This window comes from Aulonocara sp. 'chitande type north' Nkhata Bay, linkage group LG16 (genome assembly GCF_057382095.1).
Source record: "Aulonocara sp. 'chitande type north' Nkhata Bay isolate Kocher_YH1m ecotype deep benthic linkage group LG16, A_spYH_male_GT1.1, whole genome shotgun sequence".
NCBI lineage: Eukaryota > Metazoa > Chordata > Actinopteri > Cichliformes > Cichlidae > Aulonocara > Aulonocara sp. 'chitande type north' Nkhata Bay.
This window is the reverse complement of record NC_141359.1, coordinates 1,159,664-1,184,809: the sequence shown is the minus strand read 5'-3', so window position 1 is coordinate 1,184,809 and position 25,146 is coordinate 1,159,664. Positions and strand designations below refer to the sequence as shown.

At 48.2% G+C, this 25,146-nt stretch overlaps 1 protein-coding gene and 1 pseudogene across 1 annotated transcript; both read left to right on the top strand.

Annotated features, from left to right (window-relative positions):
- The first annotated feature begins 15,506 nt into the window (after nucleotides 1-15,506).
- Nucleotides 15,507-18,261, top strand: LOC147310747 (uncharacterized; annotated as a pseudogene).
- Nucleotides 18,262-21,783: 3,522 nt separating this feature from the next.
- On the top strand, nucleotides 21,784-24,073 carry LOC147310746 (uncharacterized). Its single transcript, XM_086266492.1, has 2 exons — nucleotides 21,784-22,380; nucleotides 23,240-24,073. Exons 1-2 carry the CDS (start codon nucleotides 22,060-22,062, stop codon nucleotides 24,071-24,073), a joined length of 1,155 nt encoding a protein of 384 aa, XP_086122618.1. The 5' UTR covers nucleotides 21,784-22,059.
- Nucleotides 24,074-25,146: the final 1,073 nt, after the last annotated feature.

Below are 25,146 nucleotides of genomic sequence, written 5' to 3'. Positions count from 1 at the left end.
TTTCCCAGTGGCGCAGTTGGTAATGACACGGGTCTGCAAGCCAAAGATCGTGGGTTCGATTCCACCTTGGTCAACATGTTTTTTTCCCTACAAATTAATACACTGTCACAGACCAGTAATTCATATTCATCATTTATTACAATTCTGCAAACTGTTATGATTTTACCAGCTTTTCTAATATGGACCTCACATTCTTAACACTCCATGGCACAAATACTCTTCCCTTTAGGCTCTGTGTATGTGTGTGTATCAATATTTCTCCCATTTTAAAGTATTACTCCTCTATAATTGTATTTCTGTTAAATCAAAGTACTTTTACTACATCTTAGTACTTCTGCTCAATCATAGTATTTCTGCTAAATCATAGTATTTCTGCTACTTTTTGGTACTTGTGCTAAATACAGTATTTCTGCTAAATCATACTATTTCTACTATATTATATTTTTCTTTCTAAATATAGCATTTCTGCTATATAATTGTATTTATGCTATGTTATAATATTTGTGCTAAACCAGAGTATTTGTGCTGAAACATAGTATTTCTGCCAAATGATAGTATTTCTGTCAAATTATAGTATTTGTGCTAAAACATAGTATTAATTTAAAATTACAATATTCATAGTTCATCACAGTGTCTCTGGTAAATCACAATATTTCTGCTAAGTTCTGCTATGCTATTGTATTTCTGCCAAGTATTATGTTTCCTCTAAGATATTGCAGTTCTGCTAAGTTATTACATTTTAGCAAACTTCTTTTGCTTCTGCAAAGTTTTTACAATTTCTGCAACTTTTCAGCTTTTTCAGCTAGTTTTTGCAGACAGCTTCAGCTTAAAGCATCCACACTGCATTTTCGCAGGAAATGCAAATTTTTCTAGTTATTCTTTAAGTTGCTTCCGTACACTTTTTGGCCGCTAACTAGTCCCACAATTTTCAGCCGATTTTCGCCGTTCAAATTTTAAACTATTCTGCTATTTCTGCTAATTTGCGCTATGATTTTTGCTATTTTTTGCTATTATACTTTTTAAAATATTAAGCTTTTTTCCTTTAATTTGTCCCATTGAAATGAATGGAAAACTTCCAAAATTCTGCTAAATTTTGCTTGTTTTTGAAACTTAACTACTTCCTCATACTTTTGCCTAGAACAACCCTTCAAACTTTAAGATGTTCACAAATTATTGGGCTATTCAGGCATGATTCAGCTTTTTCAAATCTTTTACTGTTTTACTTTTATGCCTCTTAAAGTTTTGAGTTCCAAAATTGTGATTTTTCACAAAATACATGCGTTGTTATGGTTGCTATGCTCTTGGCTTCCAGTGTGACACTGAAGCTTTTGCAGTCTTCTCTTCATGTCTGAACAACTGTCTGCTACTTGCTCAATTTTCACTCAACTTCCACAAATTATACATCAAAATGTAGGTATTTTTGCTGGCTTTCAGAAAATGTCACTATCATTGTTGTGGGATTTATAGAATTTTGGCAAATCTCCTCAGACCAACACAATGTCAGAAAACTCTCCATATAAAATTAATGGAAAGCTTGTTCAAAATCATCGCTGGATTTCTGTAATGAGAGGCATATTCGAATCGTCATATCTCCTTAACGAAGCAAAGTTAAGACATGAGGCTTGTCCCGGTATATCTTCAGACACTCCTGACGCTCACAATTCAAGAATTTCTTTCTCACCTATTACCATTCTGAAATGAGTTGGACTTGTTTGAGGGTAGGAAATTCGTTTTCCGCTCAGATTTCTTCAGATTTAAAACTCTGGAAATGAACCACTTTTTTCTCTCGTCATAACTTTTTGTTGGATTTCCACAGAGACCTGAAAATTTCCATGACTGTTCACCAAAGCCTGCTGTCTCTTACGGTGAAAGAATGATATCAATACTCCAAATAGATTTTGAGTTACAAAGCGTTGTTTGAGGGCAAGTCAAGGCAGTTTTTGCTTCGCTCTACTCAGTTATGGTGCATTAGAAGTCAAATATCTTTAATAATTCATATTTTAATGATAAATTGTCAACACTGGTAGATTCCCCCATCTCTTCTGAACAAAACGGTGTAAAAATGACCGCTCTAGCCCCTACGGTTAGGAAATTATAGTCATTTGTTTGAGGGGAATCCTCACTATGAGAAATAGACTGCAATAATCCTATGTCTCTCTGTGCTGCGTGTGTAAACAGAAGCACCTGTTTTGGCGGGAAAAAGTACACAGCCTCTCTGATTGGTGGATTCAAATTCAGCAGCTCCCAGGCTGACCTAGAAACTTACTTCTCTCTCCCTGTGTGTGTGTGTGTGTGTGTGTGTGTGTGTGTGTGTGTGTGTGTGTGTGTGTGTGTGTGTGTAACAGAGAGAGAGAGAGAGAGAGAGAGACCCACTTTAGGGCAGCATCTCATTGTTGGAAAAACATATAATATATTCAGACTGGTTGACTGGCATAGACCCTCTTTGTGTCTCTCTCTCTGTGCATTTGTGTATACATATTTGATTTTATGTGTAATTGTTGGCTGTTCCTTCTTGTTTTTTAAATTTATTTTTATTTCTTTTTTTTTCACAGGTGAACAACAATTAGTTTTGAGGGAACTTAACCATGTGCTGTTTTTTTTTTCATCTCGTCATTTTACTTTTCCAATATTTCTACTTCAGTTATTGCAACTCTGCTCAATCATAGCATTTGTTCTAAATCATTTTTATTATGCTATATTGTAGTATTTCTGCTAAATCATAGTATTTCTACTATATTATATTTTTCTTTCTGAATATAGCATTTCTGCTATTTAATTGTATTTCTGCTATTTTATAATATTTGTGCTAAACAAGAGTATTTGTGCTGAAACATAGTATTTCTGCCAAATGATAGTATTTCTTTCAAATTATAGTATTTGTGCTAAAACATAGTCTTAATTTAAAATTACAATATTCATAGTTCATCACAGTGTCTCTGGTAAATCACAGTATTTCTGCTATGTTGTACTATTTTTCTAAATCATAGTGTTTCTGTAATGTTTTAGTATTTTTGGCTAAATATATTCTTTCTGTTATCTTATAACAGGGTGAATCTGGCTCAAGAGTTGGGAGTTCGCCTTGTAATCGGAAGGTTGCCGGTTTGAGCCCGGGCTTGGACAGTCTCAGTCGTTGTGTCCTTGGGCAAGACACTTCACCGGTAGCCTACTGGTGGTGGTCAGAGGGCCCGGTGGCGCCAGTGTCCGGCAGCCTCGCCTCTGTCAGTGCGCCCCAGGGTGGCTGTGGCTACAATGCAGCTTGTCATCAATTTCTGCAACTTTTTAGCTTTTTCAGCTAGTTTTTGCATACAGCTTCAGCTTTAAAGCATCCACACTGCATTTTCGCAGGAAATGCAAATTTTTCTAGTTGTGTGGATGCTTTAAGCATCCACACTATTGAGTTCGTGTTTCTCTTTATTCTTTATTATTCCTGGTGTTTCCGTACACTTTTAACCGTGGAACTACTTCCACAATTTTTGTGCTATTTTCACCGTTCAAATCTTAAAAAATTCAGCTCTTTCTGCTAATACCGGCAATATCTTTTGGTGCTCATAATTTCTATACTTTTTCAGATATTGAATTTTTTTGCAATATTTTTCCCCATTGAAATGAATGGAACACATTATCAATGTGGTCACTTATTTCTGCTCGCCGGGCTGAGCTGTGTTTTAGCTCAGTGAGATGAGCATCCGTTCTCAGACTGGGAGGCCCGGGTTCAAATCCCGCTTAATTTTAAGTTTTTTCACCACTTTTCAGCACAAATACTAGCTTTTTCAGCTTTTTTCAGTAAAAACCTCTTTTCAGCAGAATTCTGCTCATTCAACTCTTTTCAGCAGAAATTCTGCTGATTAACCTCTTTTCAGCAGAAATTCTTCTGATTGAACTCTTTTTTAGCAGAAATTCTTCTGATTGAACTCTTTTCAGCAGAAATTCTGCTGGTTGAACTCTAGTCAGCAACTTTTTTTTTAGCAGAAATTCTGCTGATTGAACTCTTTTGAGCAGAAATTCTGCTAATTGAACTCTTTTCAGCAGAAATTCTGCTGATTGAACTCTTTTCAGCAGAAATTCTGCTAATTGAACTCTTTTCAGCAGAATTTTCACCTCTTTTTTTGCCCAAATTCTGCTTATTCACCTCTCGCCGCCTTTAGAACAGAAAGGCCAGGTTCGAATCCTGCTCAGGGCAATGTTTTTTCAGCTTTTTTCAGCCGACAGCTTCAGCTTTAAGGCATCCACACTGCATTTTCACATGAAATGCAAATTTTTCTAGTTCAAGTTATTCACCTCCAGTGAATAGCTTGAAATGTACAACGGTAAACGGTGAAATGTAAACGGTGAAATGCCAGAGGTTACCCAAAACGGAATAATAATTCACATTTCAGAATTATACAAAAAGGTCAAGCCTTGAATGCTCGTGCTAATTCCTTCAGGTGTTTAACTTTTCTGGATTACTTACAGCCCCCTCTGTCTGTATTAAAGCAGTGTTGGAGCACACTTTGGTATCATACCCTTATGAGCATCATTTGAACAGTATTGTACTGCAAAAAGTAGTGTGTTGCTACAAAAGTGGTGAGAAAAAGACAATTAACAGTGGAAGAGTGATAGACCATCATAACAGGTCTGTCTTACAGAGAAATTGCAAAGAAAGTCAAGGTGTCAGAGAGACAGCGTCCTCACCATCAGATGGCACACATCAGATTACCAGGAGTCATACATCGCCGCGGTCAGCGGCCATGACCATGGACAGTATCGTGATTTCTGCTACATTCATAAAGACAAACCGTGTCGCACTCAACAATGTCAACTTAAATTGAGTGCGTTTTTTTCCGGGGTAGCCACTGACAATCGATGCGCATTGTGCAATGGCGTGACAATGGCTCCGAGCGCCGACGGAACCGTCGCCTACAGGGTCGAGAACGGAGGACCGTGGTGTGAGATGTCGGATTTGGAACAGTTGTCTCTGAAACACTTGGAACACTTAGCTGTGTACCACACGCCATATTTTGTGATGTTGTTTCTGGGGTCAGTGAAGAACAAACGACACGTGTTACACAGCGATCAGGCGAGCAGGCAGGAACTGGTGCTTGTCATCTACAGCAAGTACAGGCACGGAGAGACGCCATTGACCTTTCACGATAGACAGAATAAGGATATCACTTTCCTAAAGCTGTGGTGGAGATACACGAACCGACAAAGATCTAAGGTACTGAATCTCAAGATCCCTTATTATCTTGAAATACCCAACACCACAACCCACGGCACGTGGAACCCTGTACACGACAAATTTGCAGATAGAACACCGGAGCCCCTCTACTCGTTTGTCAAGAGTGCGTGCATATGCCGCGACGTGTGGTGCGAGGACGACGCGTACAATGCTCCGCTATGTACGTCTCCGACATTACAAAGCGTTGCACGTGCAAATAACAACTCTGTCGTGTATTCGCTACAGACACCCGTGCCTAAGCTTCACATCGATACAGTCTTGGACGCCGCTGTGACAACGTACAACACCACAGATTGGAAGTCCTTAGATCTGTCGCTGCCGTGTTGCAAACCGCTCGCCCCCAGGCTGGACTCGCTGGTGTTGGAGGAGTCTGTGGACTGCACCGTGCTGTCGCTGCGTGCAATTGTATCATTACACGAGATCTGGATTCCTCTTGAGTCGTGGCTGACGGGGGAACGCTATAACGGCAATCCCATTCTACCCGTGACCAGGCACAGGGTTGCCGCGGGCGTGTTGGGCTGCTTCAGGGATATGTACGAGAAAAACACAGTGCCTCCCAGGCAACTGTATGCTACCCACCGAGACTTGATCAAGACGTTGCTAGTGAACACGCGCACGTGGGACATCGTGTCTTTATTACCCTTTGTCTGTATGAATAAGATGTACAGGGCAGTAAACAGTGCGGCGGACGAGGCGAGCCTGAGGAAGGCCTGTTGTGGGATAATGGTGCAGGTATTGCTACCCCTCACCGGTGATGTCGAGAGTGCAGTGGACGGTTGGTGGAGTAGTGACGCGTCGGACAGTGCCGATACTATCGAGTCGCAGTTCTTACTCTTGTGCAAAGAAGGCTTCCGTGATCTGAGCACTTGGGACGCTTTACAACCCGAATCGTTTGGCATCCGATGCGTGTCGCTAGTGGACAGCGGCTATGTCTGGCTGGGCGACAGCGTGACGGACGACAGCGTTATGAGAGATCGGCTGTCGGAGATCGGCCTGACCGAACCTGTCCGCGTCACTGTCATCGAGATACCACCGAAGCAAACCGTGCCATCTGAAGGATCTCTCACCGCGGTGATCCACAGGCCTGGCACAAGAGTGCCAGAATGTTTCAGAGGACTGACAAGTGCACTCACAGTGAATGCTATGTGTGTGTCTATGCCCAATGACATGATAATGCGCCGACATGAATTCCGTCATAGCCAAGCTAGTAATAATGCCTACCACGGACCCGGTAAGAGGCCCTTGGCTCCTGACAGCGGCAGCGATCCGCAGGACAACGGTAGCGCTCGACCTAAAATGTCTTATGTTGAAATGCACACCGATGAGCCCATCATCATAGAGCTAATGAACTTTCCCCATAACAACGACACCCACAACATCACATTTCCAAGTATAGGGGACAACGTTGTCCCGAGTGAGCCATGCCATTCCACCAGCTTTCCATTCGACAGCCGCTTGTTCAACACTGGGACCTCGCTGGCGGACGTCGATGATTTAAACGCTGGATATCCGCTGATGGCACCCATCGAGGATCTCGATACTATAGACGCTTGCGCGCTGATGCACAACGCCACAAATCATTCCTACGACATCGTTGCTCCAATGCTGAACATAGAGGTAGACGGCAAGGAGGTAGACGGCGAGGAGGTAGACGGCGAGGAGGTAGACGGCGAGGAGGTAGACCCCGAGGAGGCAGACTTCTCCGAGGTTGACCCCTACGATGTAGCCTCTTTCGATGTCGACACCATGATCTTGGGCTTGTTTCCCAATGTAGCGGCCGACAAAATGCATGTTAGAAATGGCGAAGACTGTGCCATATTGGCTTTGAGTAACACAGACAAAATCAAGAAGCAAACGGTGGCGCCACAGTGTGAGCAGATGGGTGGTTGCGATGACACGCCACCGGGTCCGAGCCATGGAGACCAGCCAACCCAGGCCGTGCATGACGTCCGACTCGAGAGCCCTGTGAGCGGTCACAGTGCACGGCGCGCCCGAAGAAATCCACTGCCGACAGACGACGCATCGGCGATCGAACTACCTGACAGTGTCCTGTACCCAAGCGAATACACATCGGACGAGCCAGAAGTACTGCGTGCTACAACTGAAGCCGATCTGAGGTTCTTAGATAAAGTGCCAAAATGGAGGTCTAACGGAGTGCAGTACAGTCACCTGAACGATGCACGCTACGGGACGACGCACTCGCCCTACTTCACAATGACTTTCACGACAGCCTTCGAGATCCAGAAACACAAAGGCTATGCCACTAAGCTAATGCTAAGGCAAATCCCCGACACGCCTCAAACCAACCCCACCGTGGGCTTAGAGAAAGTCGTTTGCACGCACGGTTGCGATGCCAACGCTCAGCAGGCGTCGTTTATAGAACAGCTGTCGGGGATATCGACTCGAACTACATTATGCGCATATACGCATGTTCTAGACTGACGAGAAAATTTACCCGTCCGAAGGAATTCACCTACACACGATTGGATATACCATCGGTGACAATAAACTGCAAGACGGGCAATAGGGTATACTACGCAGTAGATCTATCGAAGCCACCCCAGCGGGGGTTTCGCTACGTGTGTCTACACGTCAACGAATTCCCGATCGGCATGAGAATAGATTTCATTCTCGACATCAAGAGCACAGAAGCCTTGTACTTGGGCCACGTACTGACCGCACAGAATGTCTCCGGGTTTTTGGTCCACAGGATTTTCTCCGAAGACGCAGAGTTATTGGAGACTGTACTGGACATGCACACGCGGTTGCAGATACACCCGTTTGTGGCAAGGACATTCGCCTTGCACCTCATGAAAATGCCCTTCACGGGCACAGGCGTCACCGGGGCCTTTGTCGGGGAGCATGTGGGCGAATGGAATTTAGGGAGTCCGGACGGATTGGCAAATATGACCGACAGCCAAAAGTGTACGCTGGCGTACCACGTCACCACTTGTCTTATCAAAGCACAAATCCTGACAATGAGTATACTCGGGTTTCCCCTGTTGAGACTACACCCTGGTAGGATATGGAGAGACGGCGCGCGCTTCAAAGTGGATTTGCTGGCATGTCTGCTCAATCACATCACGTCCAAACTGAATTCGCAGGTGCACGCGCGCAAGAACGGGAAAGAGGTCTTTGACAGTCCCATTGGGCCAGTGCCGGGTGGTGTGCGTGCCATCACCGACACGCTCAGAACGTTAGACCTCGACCAATTTGTACCTGAGTGGGAAAACCTGCCCGACTATGACAACGATTACGAAGACGACGTTCCCGATGGCGACATAGAGGTTTTCTATAGTATGTATGAGCAGTTAACACAGCAAGACGTGCGGGACGTGGACATATTGTCTCTCCTGGGTGAATGTGAAACATATCAACCTTTCACTGTACCGACGACAAACTGCCACTCTGCACCGTTTGCGCCGTTTCATGTGCAAATACACAATCAGTACGTCAAGTGGAACAAGGTCATAATAGTCGAACCGGTACAGACAGCGGACGCTCTGCCACTGCCTACGTTGATCCCACAACGTTCATCGAAAAATAAACAACATCCTTCTTTGACCACACGGCGTCGTTCTTCGACCGCAACGAGGATTCCTGCACGTGATCCCAACGAAACCGCTCCTGCTCAAAGACCGCGAAGATATTCCTTCAAGGTGTCACCCACGGGTATCGATCCCCGTGGTGTAGGTCGATCGCTGATGACACACCAACCGCGCTGGGTCAAATACAACGCATCGTGGGGCCGGTTTACATAGTGCTGATTGAACACGTTGTATTCGCTTCCGTGCGAGATCACTTGGATGTTCAGCCCAAACATACCTCCGACTATAGCCGTTATCGGGACAAACTCACGCTCTCTGTCGCAGATTTCACGCAGTTGCACAATATCGTTGCACACCGAAAGTGTACTGGGTTGACTGGGGAGTCTTTTCACTATCAAATGTACCATAACTGCGAGCGTTTCTGGTGTCCTGGGCTCGCTAGTAGCATGGGACCGTTTAGTCGTGAGCACCCATAACGCTTGTATCAACCATGGATAAATGTTGTCAGCGTTCACGTCGTGGTGGTTCCTGGACCCCCGGACACTGTATGATGTCCGACCTATGTTTGTCATGCAGGGATTGTTTATCATGGGATCATCATTTACTGTGTACTCCTCTTTGTTCGCAGGGGCCAGCTTCGCCAAGAACGCATCCTCCTCGTCAAACCCCAGATTCTCGACGCTGTCAACCACAAGTCCCTTGCATACACAGTGCTGTCTTGGTACGACGCCCTGGGACACACTAAGGTTAGCTACACCCATTGTCAACATGTCCACCTCAACGTCAGCATCGTGTTGATGTGTAATCTCCTCACCGGTGGTTGTATTTGAATTTGTCGTCTCGTCGATTGGCTTGTCTGGTGTCGACACGAGACCCTCGTCGACTGATTCTGCAACATCCGTGAAAGTAGTGTCACCATCCTCCAGTGTGCCACGGAGCGATTCTTCTGTGTCACTGTGGTCCGTACTGTACACGAATAGCGAATCGCACCACAAATCAAAGTCTCGGACGGTGCCGTCCACCAGTGACGTCGCCACGGGTCTAATTGTGTCTGCGCTCAGTTTTCCCTTAATGCTGCTGTGAAGACCGTACGCTATGTTACCCAGGTACTCGAACTTAGGCCCCGTATTAGCATCGGCCTCACGTCGACTGGCTTGACCGTGATGTTCGGCGAACCAACGGTCTCTGCTTTCTATAGCCATCTTCACGGTTGCCGGTAGCAGGGCCGTGCGACGTACGTAAGGCAGCTGTGTCAGCATCTCAGGCACGTAAAGCTGCACCAGTCTGAGGCGGGTGTGTTCGGCGAGCATGTCCCGAAACACCAAGCGCGTGGCCTTTGACATTTCCCCGCTTCTGTACTCCACGACTGAGTCGGCCGCGTCGGAAATGTCAAACGTGCGACACAGGCACTTGTCGGCGTCGGACCCCGACTGTAACAACTTGCTCCGTAACGTCGGGTGAGTGTATATTGTCATGATCGCTGTGTGGCAGGCAGGAAGAGAGGACCCAAAATGCAGGACTCACTGAGGCGGAAGTAACTCAAATACACAGCTTTATTGCTGGCGAGAAGCAGAACAGAAAACCACTAACTAAACTGGGAGAACAGAATAACTAGGCAGGGATGCAGGCTGGCAAACGGAACACACAGAGGAAGCGAGGGTGAACAGACGTTAACGATGCGACTCCGAGTAGGGGAAGACACAGACACTAAATACAAGAGGTGAACAGAGCAAAGAGGAAACAGCTGGGAGACACGGCTGACATTGATTACACTGACGAGACAGGGAGAGCACAAAGCTGAACGCACTGACAAAGGACACAGACCTACAAAATAAACAGGAAGCACACGCCAGACAGAGACAGACTCGTAAACAGGCATAATGACGTCATGGACAAACAGAGGGACATACGAGCAGAGAAGACTAAGCACAGGCAACCTAAACCAAACATAAGGGCAAGATAACAAAACCTAAACCAGAAATAATCATCATCGTCGTCATCAACATCATCATCAGATAACTAAAGAATCAGAATACAATTGTAATCAAAACAGTATCACCAGAGAATAACTAATCCATAATGCAAAAATAAACCAAAACCTAAGAAACTCAAAATGCTGGGTCGACCCGACCCAGGACCGTGACATATATAGCCGATAGATACACCTAGAGATACCAAGCCGCGAAATATAACAGTCCTCCCGAAGTAACGCAGACCAAGTCGCACGCAAGAGCCGAGGCGACGGCCTGGCTAGACCGAGACAGCGCCATGACCCCGCACGCGGCAAAGCTCAGCGTTAAAGTCGAGCTCAAGAGGCGATCGCACGAGCTATCGCCTCGACCTGCAAAGCAGGGCACGAGTCCGCGGTGAAGCGCTTCGACGATCGCCCCTCTGTCGCTCTCCGTCATCACACCCAACGACACGAGATTCCCCAGTGGACCTAAGAAGTAAACATCGTAGTGTTTGCGATCCACGTGCCAATACGGGCCTGCTGTCATGGGCAGGAACCGTTGCAGCGTGCGTTCGGGTAGGCCTCTCCAGCCCCTGGCCAACAGTTCAAGTAAGTACGCCGGGCTCGGGGCGACCGGAATGGCCAGCGCTCTAAATAACTGGTAACAAGCCCTGGTGGAATTCACAAACACGGGCCACAGCTCCGTCGTGTAGCATTTTCTCCCAGGCGGCTCGAACGTCAGTTGATCTATCGCGTTTTCTGCGACTCTGGGGAAACACAACAGAATGGCTAAAGTCACGTCCTCCGGGTCTTGCGCTCTGGCTTCCATGGCAATCGGAGCCACGTCCATCACATCCACTGCAGTGGATATGCCGGCGTATAACTCTTCCGTTACCTTATCTGTGCGACGCGACAGCTTCTTGCCAGTGGAGTATCTAGCGTTTGCGCGTATTTTACTCTCGAGCTCGTGGTCGGGTTTGTATGTTTGACTGGGCAGCGGTGGCGGCGATTCGTCGGACATCTCGCGTGCTGTTGTAGATACGTGGTCATTTGCGAACATAACCACCAGGGCCTCTGTGTCCTGTTGCTCTCGAGGCTTGTACACATGGTATTTCACGGAATGCGCCACCGTAGCCAGGGCCCAGTTTTTTAAGTTTTCATCATCGGACCCGGGGCACTCTCCAAAGTTTATGCCGTACAGAATCCAACATAATTCTATCACGGCTTCGTTTCGCACAAGCCAATCGCCTTCCCCAGACGCTTCTACGGCGGCACACTCTATTAGAAACGCACAGGAGGCCAGAAGACGAGCTCTGCACAGTCGACACTTTACCTTCGCTATAGCAACCTCTGCTACGCGGACAGCATGCACAGCGGACCAAGGCGTGTAACCCGACAGTCTCATTGAGCGGAGCACAAGGCGTGTGATCGCCGTGTGCTCGTTGCCGCATGCGTCTCCACAATCACGCAGATGCGTGAACATCGGGCATCCTCTGGCGTCCTTGGCAACGCATTTGTAGTCGTAGAATTCTTGAGCCCAACCTAACTTGAAAGCGTTGTTAGTGTCCAGTGTATCCTTGCGTTCCTTCACCCAGCTCGATCGCAAGATCACATGCAGCACGGGAGCCAGCATGGCATCGCATACGAACGCACCGAACAAATCCACGGCCCAGGATAAATCGTCAGTGTCCGCCAAGTAGTCGCAAATCAAGCCTCGTCGTCATTCTTCTGCTCTATCACCATTCTGTTAAGCTCGGGCAGAGCGATGCATGCCAAATACGCGCCCCGTAGCCTTAGAATCGAACGCAAGCATTCCTCGGGCGATGACAACCAGGTGCCGTTGGGTGTCCCCTTTCAATTCAACCACAGTGCTGTCCGCCACGTACCACACGACTGTGGATGACTTCGCCACTGCCTCACCAGAAGCGTGCTCGCTGATCCCCGCATCTACGTAGGGTACCATGGCTCCGGCTGTGGCTTGGTCCAACGACACGCATATCGCCCCACCTTTCCATTCGTAAAACCCTTGTCATATCGGTTCTTTGCATACTTCACAATCCACATCATCATCATCATCATCATCCTTTGGCCCTTTAGGTATATCCAACACCAAGTAGTCACACTGACTGTCCATGATATCATTGCCTTAAACAATCACATATACAACAGAGGGGTTATTAGTACATGTCGGTAACGTGATCTCCAGTACCGCTCGCACTTCCACTCACAGGGCACGTTTCCACTGCGGCATTTCGGTCAGTGGAATTGAACGCAACCCTGAGTTTTCACCAATTTGCGTATCTGAAACACAAGCAAATGTCTCTCGTGTAACAGCGTCTTGGCAGAGAGCGATCCCACACCAACTAACGTGTCTAGTACCGCGAGGTCGCTCCGAACGTCGAAGTACAGGTCAGACATGTGAGAATCCGAGGCGCATTGTTTCGCATCCAGGTCCAGTCTCTGTCGCATGTGTTCCAGCAGTACTTCGAGATCCTCTTTGTGAACACCCTGGTCCCGGGGAACGCGTGCCAATTTGAGGTTCAGAGCGTTCAGTTTCTCAGCGCAGTAATCAGCCACAGAGCGCGGCGCCAGGCGCTTCAACCTGTCGATTATGCGGCGTATGTACGCTCTGGCTTCACACCAGGGTTCTCCGTGTTCAACACCGGGTCTTCCCTCGGTGTAATTCAACAGTTCCATCACCGTGATGTCTTTGGACACCTTCGCGCACATTTCGCGCCAAACTTGTATGTATCGCACATACAGATCAGCGTATCTGTCTAATATCAACCTGAGCGCATCTGCGTCGTTGTAGCAGATGTTCAGGGCGTCGTGTACCGCGGCAATGTCAGCCGTCGTAGACTCGCCGTAGGACTTTGGCGAGCAGGCAGCTCTCGTCGTGGATAAGCGTACCATTTCTCGAACTAGGTTATTGCGACCTAAGGCCGCCTGCACCATGTAGTACAGACGCTCATCGCTACAGTCTACTTTGAGCTCAGGGTATCTCTCCGAGACTTTCTTGAAACCCGCCATGAGTTCTGAAACGGTTTTCGTGTAGTTGTCTAATGTCCTCCTGTACTTTTCAGCCGATGATTTGCAGTGAGCATCGTAGGCCTTACACCGGTGGCACGCTACTTCGTCGTTTGACTTGCGCTCTCTGTGGTAGCTAGAGGTGTTATGTAAATCGGCTGGTGGCCACTTAGCAGGCTGCCACACGATCTCAACGTCCCGATCCACACTTTTGTCTGGCTGATGATGCAGTTCGGATGGCGAAATGGTCATGGTTACGTCGCTGTCGCTGTCATCAAAATTGAGAAATGGTCCACTTGCGTTTGGCTGCCCGTGTGATTCAGCTGAACTCATATCATCATCGTCATCGTAATCATAATCATCATCATCAACATCAACATCAACATCATGAACAGACCCTTGGTTGCTAAATGCCATAGACTCTGATCAGGAAGGCTAGCTCTGTGGTCGGCATGAAGCTGGACACTCTGGTGACAGTGGCAGAGAAAAGGACATTAAAGAAACTGATGGACATTATGAACAATGCTGGGCATCCTCTGCACACGGCCATAAACAATCAGAAGAGTCTGTTCAGTGACAGGTTGCTTCTCCCCAAGACAAGAACTAACAGACTTAAAAACTCCTTTGTCCCACACGCCATCAAACTGTTTAACTCCTCTCTGGAGGGGAGAGGGAGGGGAAACAGGAGGACAAAGGAGGGGGGAACAACTAAGCTGTAGTGCCTCTTCACCTCACTGTACAATACCTTGTGCAATACTTTTTGTAAATAGTCAACAGTGCAATAGACTCAATACTTGAAATGTGCAATTCACTTGTATATTTTTTTTTTATTCCTATTTATTCTATTTATCCCTTTGTATATTTTATTTATATTTGTCTCTGTATTTATATGTGTGTGTGTGTATATATATATATATATATATATATATATATATATATATATATATATATATATATATATATATATAACAATTCTGTAACTGTAACTTCGGTCGTTGCTGTGCTTTTTGGAAGTCGAATTTCCCAGAGGAACCCACCCGAGGGATTAATAAAGTTCTATCTTATCTTATCTTCGCATTCCGGCGATTGTCCGTCTGTTATTGACGCTGCAGTTTCCTCAACCGCCAATTTGTATTTATGAAACACAGCATCAATTGCATTAGACAGCAAGGGTCGCAGCGACCCGGAGTAGTCGAAATCAGCATGTCGCTTCCAAAGAGAAGCGGAGACGCAGGGTTCGGTCATGATGGTAGCGATAACCTGCCGGACGACAGGAAACACAACTCTGTGATCGTTCACAACGGCAGACCCCACAAACGGCCGCCTCGTATGCATGATAAATACATAACATATATGTACACGTGCCTAAAGCGAGGCAAGCTACAGCTTGTCGACGAAGAGTTGTCACATTTGTTTGGACCAAATAACACCGTGTTCCCTAAGCTAGATCCCATCTGGATGGCGAGGTTTCTAACTAGATGCAAAATATTTTACGATGACTATGTCAGCAAACACATACGCTCGTCTAGCTCCGTGCTCTCTAGCGACGGATTGCTGCTGTATGAAGCGAGAACGGCCCGCAGCACCCACACCGTGGCGGATGACCGCGGGCGCATTGTGCGACTTCACAACTTTGCGGATCCTTACGAAACCTGCTGCTATAACGGCCGAACACGCTCAGGGGGCAACGGATCGCGATGAGGACAGAGCGTCGGATCGCGTTCTGCCTTCAACGACAACAAAGCTGAGATTTGGATCGCACATGATTCCGACGGGACACTGTGTGTTATTTGGCCATGGTGTTGATGACAGCAAGTGCTTTGCTTGTGTGACCGTTGGTGTACGCACATTGGGTCTTTTGAACGTAAAGATATTGAGAGCGTGTGGGGTGTTTCACAAGAAGCACGGGAGCGGGAGAGCTGTGCTCCACATACCTCGGACACAGGGGGTCGTTCCAAGACCCAAATGGCTGGGTGAAGACACGGTGTTAAGCGACGACCTGTGTGTGATCGAACTCAACGCAAGTCGCGCCGACGGCCTACCGGCTCCGTTGATGGAGCAAACGGGTTTCTTCTTTCAACTAAATTATTCCCCGTCATCCCCGTACGAGCGAGCGCAATGGACCGCATCGGATGTCCAGGATCGAACAAGCTATATGCAGCGACACCGCCAGAGGCTACGAGGAACAAAGACTCGTACGCCTATTCAAGTCTGCGCACGTGAAATACGAACAATGTCTATTTGACGTAGAGACGGAAGAATACAACGATCCGTCGGCGTGTCGACGAGAGACGATGTCATGGATCGTGGCGGCTAAGAGACGAAAACCTCCGGGGGTGCGCGAGGAGAAAGCCGTCATAGGAGACGGCGAGTTTTTCCCTTTGATCCACGTCGCCGTGGACTCGGACCACGACAGGATCGAGGAAGAGGAGCTGTTATCGTCTCCTCTAGCCGAATACAAACTCCACCTGTCCCGTAAGTCCCAACCGGGACGGCACGCGATGGCCCGAGCCGACAGATCCGTGGGCGAGTGCGGTTGCGCGTACGAGGCCTGTTTGGACGAGGCCGTGTTACTCGGACACTGCGTCAGGGTGACCGAAACGGCGGGCGCTAAAAGGAACTTCGACGTGAGTGCGTGTTTGACGTGTTTCTACAGATCGGTGCATCCCTGCGTGCCCGATATGAAAGTAGGGGACATCGTGCTCGATTACGAATTCGTGGTGCACGGTAGAGGCCGGTTCCATCCAGTGTATGCGCTTCTTAGTCATTTGGCTCAGAGTTGCAGGGTCAACTAATTTCCCTCGTATAGACTGATAATCCTGAGTAGACACGGGGGCGTCGGTATGGACGAGGGGCACGGACGAGACAAACTCTCGCATGTTGCGAGCCAACACGGTGGGCGCTTTCCTATGCGCCCAAGATCACAGATTGGCCACGCTACTCGCGAGATGTTGCAACCCGACGCCTTTGCTCTGCACGGAATTCTACAATGGCTGCGGCCTATTGCCTCACGGGGACGAAGAAGAGCTGCTTCGGGAAGCGTATTCCAGGACCCTAGGACCGGTGTTTGAATTTGAACAGGTCGACGCTTTCCCAGGGAAAGTCACCACTAGCTTGGGCGCGTGGCGTTTTCTGCGACTGACGACGACATCCTCAGATGTCAAGCGGTTCCCGGGTATAACTGTTGTGGACGGCCACACCATAGCGTTCGCCTCAGAGTCGCCGTTGTTCTACCTCAAAGGCGAGGGTCCTTTGGTGCAACACTTGGAATCGGTCGCGGTGATAGTGGACAGTAGCTCGCAGTACAGGACGGACGTACTGAGAAACGAGACACCCGACGGGCCAGATCCTACTGTCATACAAGACGTAGGCCTAAACACGCCGTCCTCGACGAGATGTTCATGCGGAATGGTTAGAGGGACCCGTTGGAGGTATCTAGTGTGGAGCGACGAGCGTGGTCTTCGCTCGTATGCGCGCAATGGACTTTTGTCAAGCGCCGCGGTCACGGCGGTGTTGAACGCGACTGGGAAACCGATTATCCTGTATCCGAGTGTTTAGTCGGCATAGGGCCTAAGGACCCGGGTGTCACTGCTATCAGATGGCTGTGCGGAGCGCCGCCTGAGTGTTTTTCCGATGGAGCGGCGGCAGCGTTGCAATCCGGGGACAGCATGCTGGGTCGCTTCGAGTTGCATTCCGAGATGGCTCGGCTCAAAGACCCGCTCGTGTGGCGAGGCTTCGACATCTTGTGTTCACGTGTGATGGCCTGTTCTGCCGAAAAGCTGTGGTCCACGGGTCTCTGTACAGTATCGAACCACGCGCTGGATGCCTTCGGCGAAAGATCCACGGTTCCAGCAGCGCACCTCGTAACAATAGTACACTCGAACGAATGGTACGCCCGTCCTTTGGGCACCGGCGACACGGCCGTCGAGTCTAGCCTTCTGTTTTCTGACGCGCAGGTTTGTTCAGCCGCGGAATTCGTTCATGCTTTGGCTTGTGTGATGCTTTCCGGGACCGTGCACGAAGAACTGGAGATTAGGTGCTTTCGCCAGGGAGTTTACGCGTACATTCAACGCACTCTGTGCGCCGAGAGATCGGACGTGAAAGCGATGCTCGTTAACGGTGTGGCGACCGAGAGGGTGAACAGCTTCGGTAACCTAGTGTTGCACGCGGATCGCAAAAGCGTACAGCTCTCACGGCAACAGAGAGAAGCCGGACTGCATGTAGCTGTCGAGACTCTCTACTGTGACAACGCATCGCACGGCGCCGAAACCGGCGACGACTTGGACCGAGTGTACATTTACTGTGATCGTTCACTGAAGCGTTTTTGTGAATTCCACAATGTGCCTAAGGGGATACGGGGACCTGAACTGTGGGCCAGACCTATACCCTGGTCTAAGACCAACCCGGCGGCTTTTTGTTTTGGAGACGGATCCTTTCTCCGCGGTCTCCTCCGTGTGCTTGGGGTCGTTGCATTGTCTGCCATCGGCGAGGTCTCTGTCGTCCATCTCTTGCTGTAATACTGCGTTTGAAATGTACGTATCCAAGATCGCGCTGACCGCGGTAGGTAGCCTCTTTCGCTTCTCCGGGTTCGTCAGATGCATTCTCTTGGCGAACGCCGCGTCGTTGGCGTGACGATGCACGTGCGTGGATAAAGTGGACCACTGATTGTGCTTAGTTGTAGTTTTGTCAAAGAACATGATCACCAGATTTCTGTTGTCGAACATAGTACCCAATACACGATGCTTTAAATATGGGAAAAGGCAGAGGGAGACCTTAGCCACCATCGTGTAGAACCCGGTGTGACTTGCGTGCTTCTCATTGTATTTGCCGGCCAGTTTTCTCATGAACCGGTTGATTTTACCCTCTTTGCAATCGAAGAGAGTCGACACGGCCACGGCGTTGCCGAACGCCGCGTCGCGAATTACGCTCAGATGTTCCCTCGATCACCTCAGTGGAAAGGCAGACCTAAATGCTACCTCTTTGGCAAGGGACAGGGTAATGGCCATCCAGGGCGAGCACAACACTCCGATAGAGGTGCTGGTTGACCCTCTATCGTAATGTACATGGCGGTACTCGTCGGAAAAGTCCCGGGTCAATAGCGTGGCGAAAAGCACCACCGTCACCGGCAACGAAGCCGTCAAAATCATCTGGTTCAGGTCCGTGTTACGAGGCGGTGCTGTGTTCTGTCCGGACATGTACTCCAGGCCTCCGTATCCCAATTCCAGGCTGAGGTCCCTGGATGGCATGTGGCACGAGGCTCTGAATTCCACTTGCGGTTTGCGGAACACCAGCAGTTGTTCGACGGGGCACTCTGGCGGAGGCAACCTCTTACGTTTCGTCCAGTCCACCATGTCGCGCACCAAGGTACACCCCGGGCCGGAGCACACGTGTCTACTACAGTGATCGTGACACACGTGTCCTAGGGCCTCGCTGCTACTGAACGTGCATGCGTTTTCGACGCAATAGCTCACCCACTGGGGATCGTCTATTAACCCCACAGGTAGGAGATTTGCACCCGGATCCCTCGATCCCATGGCCGTCTTCTGTGGTGTGTCTGCCCTTCTTTTCCTGTCCCTTTTCCTGTCTTGTGTCACGATTCCTCTGTGACCGTTGCATGCACGTTCGCCACGATTGCGATGACGCGCAGTTGGTTCTGATCGCACTTTGTCTGTGTTTTTGTGCTTTCATTGACTCGTAATCTGGAGAGGAAATGGCGTGTCACAAATCTAGAGGATCATCATTTAGCCTGGAGAAATAGTTTGCTGCTTTATAAGAAAGCCCTCCGCAAAGCCAGAACATCTTACTATTCATCACTGATTGAAGAAAATAAGAACAACCCTAGGTTTCTCTTCAGCACTGTAGCCAGGCTGACAAAAAGTCAGAGCTCTTTTGAGCCAACCATCCCTTTAACGTTAACTAGTAATGACTTCATGAACTTCTTCACAAATAAAATTTTTATCATTAGAGAAAAAATTACCAATAATCATCCCACAGATGTAATATTATCTACAGCTACTCTTAGTACCATTGATATTAAGTTAGACTCTTTTTCTCCAATTGATCTTTCTGAGTTAACTTCAATAATTACTTCCTCCAAACCATCAACGTGTCTTTTAGACCCCATTCCTACAAAACTGCTCAAAGAAGTCCTGCCATTAATTAATTCTTCGATCTTAAATATGATCAACCTATCTCTAATAATCGGCTATGTACCACAGGCCTTCAAGCTGGCTGTAGTTAAACCTTTACTCAAAAAGCCATCTCTAGACCCAGCAGTCTTAGCTAATTATAGGCCAATCTCCAACCTTCCTTTCATATCAAAAATCCTTGAAAGAGTAGTTGTCAAACAGCTAACAGATCATCTGCAGAGGAATGGTTTATTTGAAGAGTTTCAGTCAGGTTTCAGAGCTCAGCACAGCACAGAAACAGCTTTAGTGAAGGTTACAAATGATCTTCTTATGGCCTCTGACAGTGGACTCATCTCTGTGCTTGTCCTGCTAGACCTCAGTGCAGCGTTCGATACTGTTGATCATAATATCCTATTAGAGCGATTAGAACATGCTGTAGGTATTACAAGTACTGCGCTGCAGTGGTTTGTATCATATCTATCTAATAGACTCCAATTCGTGCATGTAAATGGAGAGTCCTCTTCACACACTGAGGTTAATTATGGAGTTCCACAGGGTTCAGTGCTAGGACCAATTCTGTTTACATTATACATGCTTCCCTTAGGCAGTATCATTAGAAGACATAGCATACATTTTCACTGCTATGCAGATGACACCCAGCTCTATCTGTCCATGAAGCCAGATAACACACACCAATTAGTTAAACTGCAGGAATGTCTTAAAGACATAAAGACCTGGATGGCCGCTAACTTTCTGCTTCTTAATTCAGATAAAACTGAGGTTATTGTACTCGGCCCTGAAAATCTTAGAAATATGGTATCTAATCAGATTCTTACTCTGGATGGCATTACCTTGGCCTCCAGTAACGCGGTGAGGAACCTTGGAGTCATTTTTGACCAGGACATGTCCTTCAACGCACATATTAAACAAATATGTAAGACTGCTTTCTTCCATTTGCGCAACATCTCTAAAATTAGAAATATCCTGTCTCAGAGTGACGCTGAAAAACTAGTTCATGCATTTATTACTTCCAGGCTGGACTACTGTAATTCATTATTATCAGGATGTCCAAAAAACTCACTGAAAAGCCTTCAGCTAATCCAAAATGCTGCAGCAAGAGTCCTGACAGGGACTAGAAAGAGAGAGCATATTTCTCCTGTTTTGGCTTCCCTTCATTGGCTTCCTGTTAAATCCAGAATTGAATTCAAAATCCTGCTCCTCACATACAAGGTCTTAAATAATCAGGCCCCATCTTATCTTAATGACCTTGTAGTACCATATCACCCTATTAGAGCGCTCCGCTCTCGCTCTGCAGGCCTACTTGTTGTTCCTAGAGTATTTAAAAGTAGAATGGGAGGGAGAGCCTTCAGTTTTCAGGCCCCTCTTCTGTGGAACCAGCTTCCAGTTTGGATTCGGGAGACAGACACTATCTCTACTTTTAAGATTAGGCTTAAAACTTTCCTTTTTTCTAAAGCATATAGTTAGGGCTGGACCAGGTGACCCTGAATCCTCCCTTTGTTATGCTGCAATAGATGTAGGCTGCCGGGGGATTCCCATGATGCATTGAGTTTTTCCTTTCCAGTCACCTTTCTCACTCACTATGTATTAATAGACCTCTCTGCATTGAATCATATCTGTTATTAACCTCTGTCTCTCTTCCACAGCATGTCTTTATCCTGTCTTCCTTCTCTCACCCCAACCGGTCGCAGCAGATGGCCGCCCCTCCCTGAGCCTGGTTCTGCCGGAGGTTTCTTCCTGTTAAAAGGGAGTTTTTCCTTCCCACTGTCGCCAAAGTGCTTGCTCATAGGGGGTCATATGATTGTTGGGTTTTTCTCTGTATCTATGAAGCGCCTTGAGGCGACTTTTGTTGTGATTTGGCGCTATATAAATAAAATTGAATTGAAAATTGAATTGAATTCATTACAGGCGAGTAGGGGCCAGAGAGCCGATCTGATCTTGGTAGACGAGGTGGGATTTGTCAGCTCCAAAGTGCTACTAGCCGTTCTCCCCAATATAGCGTTCAGGGGACGTAAACAAGTGCACATCACCAGTCACGTCAATAACACCCCTTGGTTGAATAAAGTAGCAGACATCCGAGGGGACGACGGGGAACCCGCCTATCACGTTGTATCGCAGAGCTTCAAATGTAAACACCACGCCAGGGACCCGGACTCCACCTGCGTTTGCATGGGAATCTACTGTCCCCAGCACATTTCCGTAGACAGCCATCTGAAGCAACTGATGAACATAATTGTGCCTAGGGGCTTCGAGAGCGAGGTGACGGGTAGCAGCAGCACGTCCTCTTCGGACACCAAGAGCGACACGACTACTCCGTTCGAGGCTTGTATCATAAACAAGTTCCTATCCAGCAACTGCGTAGAGTTGGAACGCATGGTCCAGAGTAGCGTGGCCAGGGCCTACATATGCATGGACCCCACGTTCGGCGGAGGCTCCAAGTCCTGCGCCGGAGTGTGCTGCGCCGTGGAGCTAAGCGGCGGACAATTGGCGGTGAGTGCGGTCGTCTGCTGACAAGCCCGACACGAGCAGTTCGTCAAACACGTAGTCGTAATCCACCTTAGCCCGTTGTTGTCGCGAGTCTCCCTGTGTGTCGCCCTGAGGCAAGTCGTCCGCGTGGAGGTCTAGCAGTGTACAAATGTAAGCGGTCACCCTGGACTCCGATTGTAACGTCAGCGAGGTTTCGGTATCCGCAGTAGAGCACGACACCATGTCCATCACCTGAGCCCACGTTCCGCACGTACACTCTAAACCTGCCAATCTCATCATCCACCCCGTGATGGCGGTGGAAATGATTACGTGCAGATCGCGTCGCCCCCGCTCTCCCTGACTTTGTAACACAGCCATGTATCTCAGAGCACCGCCGCGGATGCCTTCTACGGACGCGAAAGACGCCAATGTCATATTGTCGTAACTGAGAAAATTACATTGGGCTATGCAAACGTGCACGAACCGCTTAGGCACGCTGTTGCCCAACGCCAGGGTTGTAACGTCCGACAGTGTACAAGGCACGGTGGGCCTGACGAGCTCCGTGACGTGACGGTGCTGCGCCTTGTACGTAGACGCCAATTTGTCGATCACTAGGATCCTGGCAGGGGAGTACGAGACCAGTTGAGCATACATGGTCTTAAGTTGTCCCAAGTCCATGTTAGAGTAGAACGTCATGTTGCGGCGGTAGGCGGTGAACACGATCATGAATTCGTAGTGCGATATCACATAGTCCCACGGAGCAGCGAGCAACTGGCGGATGTCTCTTCTGCACATCTCACACGTATCGCAAAACATTGTGTTCGCAATCTACTCAGACCGACAATGATGTGTGTCGGTGTCCTTTTTTTCTTTGCCCTTACAGGTGGTGGGCTTAGAGGAGTTGGAAATAGCGGACCTGGATCAAGTGTCTCGCGTGTACTCGGCTCTGCTGTGCGCTCACGTCAGGCTATTGAAGGTGCTCATGCCCAGAGTCATGTGGAAGGAAGTTCCTGTAGTTATAGTATTCGAACAAAACACGTACGTCAACGCACTCGTGGACGTGAAGAACCTGATGGAACAATCGCTGTTGGGTTCGGGGTCTTTGATCAAATTCTACAGCAAATGGTCTCACGTCAACAACAAATACATGCTCGGGAAACACGTCAGCGCCAAGACCAAACTCGACATGGTGCTCAGCGCGGTCTCCGGCATATGCAAGGGTGCACTTTGTTACTGCGACACCGTGATGTCTCTAGGCTGGGCCGTGCTTTCCGAGGCCACGAAGAAGACCAACGCTGTGGAAATGACTATGGGCTACACCAAGGGTGCTGGTTCCAGCAACCAAATGGGTTCGACTATGAACGTGGGCATGTACAAGCGATCTCGCAGGGGTGGCAATCTCCCCACAGCTATCACCTCGAGCGTGCTGGAGTCGCACGATGTGATATCGTTACCGGATCACAGGTTGACGGACAAAATGCACGCGGAGCAGGGTGAGTTGCTACTGGGTAAACTGAGAGAGGAAATGTCCATGGTCACCGTAACAAAATCACAGAAGGGCTTGGATGTCGTGAGCACGTGTGGCAAAAGGTCCGTGGACGGTCAGTACACCAGAGACGACATGATTTCAGCTTTCCTTTTGTTGTGTCACACCAGAGAAGAGTTACAACAAGGGGGGGAAATGGTCCGGGTGCAGGGCGAAGTGTATTACAGGTGAACGATAGACTGTGTGAACCTTTTGTTGTTGTAGAGTATAGGAACCACACTGCCTAATTCATATGTCACATCGAAATAAAACGCTCGTTGAGCACATCGGTTGGTCTTGTTGTGTGGTTTGTTTTTTTTGTTTGTTTTTTTTTTGCTTGTGTGTCTGACTGTAGGTCGGGGATCCGACCTACCTAGGTCGGGGATCCGAACTACCTAGGTCGGGGTTGGGGAGGGGAGGGTGGAGTATTTTATTAAGACTCATATAGTCCGAACGGCACAGACAGTAATAGGAGCCACAAGTATCACACGTTAACAATAACCTCGGTGAATCGACAGCGAACGATATGGCAACATTACGCCTTTCGTGCTTTTGGATGCTTTTGGATGTGCGCCTTGTCCCTAGCTACGGCTCTCAACACAACAGGTATGTAGTCACTTGCAACATTTAAGTGCAATGGCCTACATTGCACACTCTTGCCTTTGCTTTATGTGAACACTGTCCATTGCACGCCCAAAGTAAGGTTTTCACCTTTCGATCGTACCCCGCTGTGTGACTACTCGAATGTTTTTTTTTTTCTTGCCATCAGATCCCAAATACGCAAGCGCGACGAGCGGACAAGATGTCGCTCTTCACTGTGAGAGTCTGAGGCGTACCAACGACAACCTGTTCGCATTGTGGACAAAGGAAGGATACACCGATGGCGGTTACGTGTCTTTCGTTTATAATAAGAGTTCTGACGAGACCGGGCAACACCCAGACTTCCACGGCAGAGTGCGGCTGATCGAACCATCCATGAACAACGGAAACGTTTCTGTGATTGTAAGGAACGTCAGTGTGGCTGACACAGGGTTGTACTCGTGTATGGTTCGGACAGGTGAAACCAGAGACCGCACAGAGCTTGAATGCCTTGTCGCCCTCACAGTCACAGAACACGGCGAGTCCACAATGAACGAAGAGCTCACGGTCTCAACAAAGATCCCGTGCTATTTCGACCCCACAACCGCAGCACACGGCGAGACCACAATGCACGGAGATGGTGCATATTCGCGTTCTACACTATCCACACGAGGCTCCGTTGTGAT

Excerpts from the sequence above, each read along its gene's own strand:
- LOC147310746 (XM_086266492.1), top strand. The coding sequence starts at position 22,060 with ATGGGAATCTACTGTCCCCAGCACATTTCCGTAGACAGCCATCTGAAG. Across the intron at positions 22,381-23,239 it reads TAAGCGGCGGACAATTGGCG|GTGGTGGGCTTAGAGGAGTT; the intron begins GTGAGTGCGGTC and ends TTGCCCTTACAG.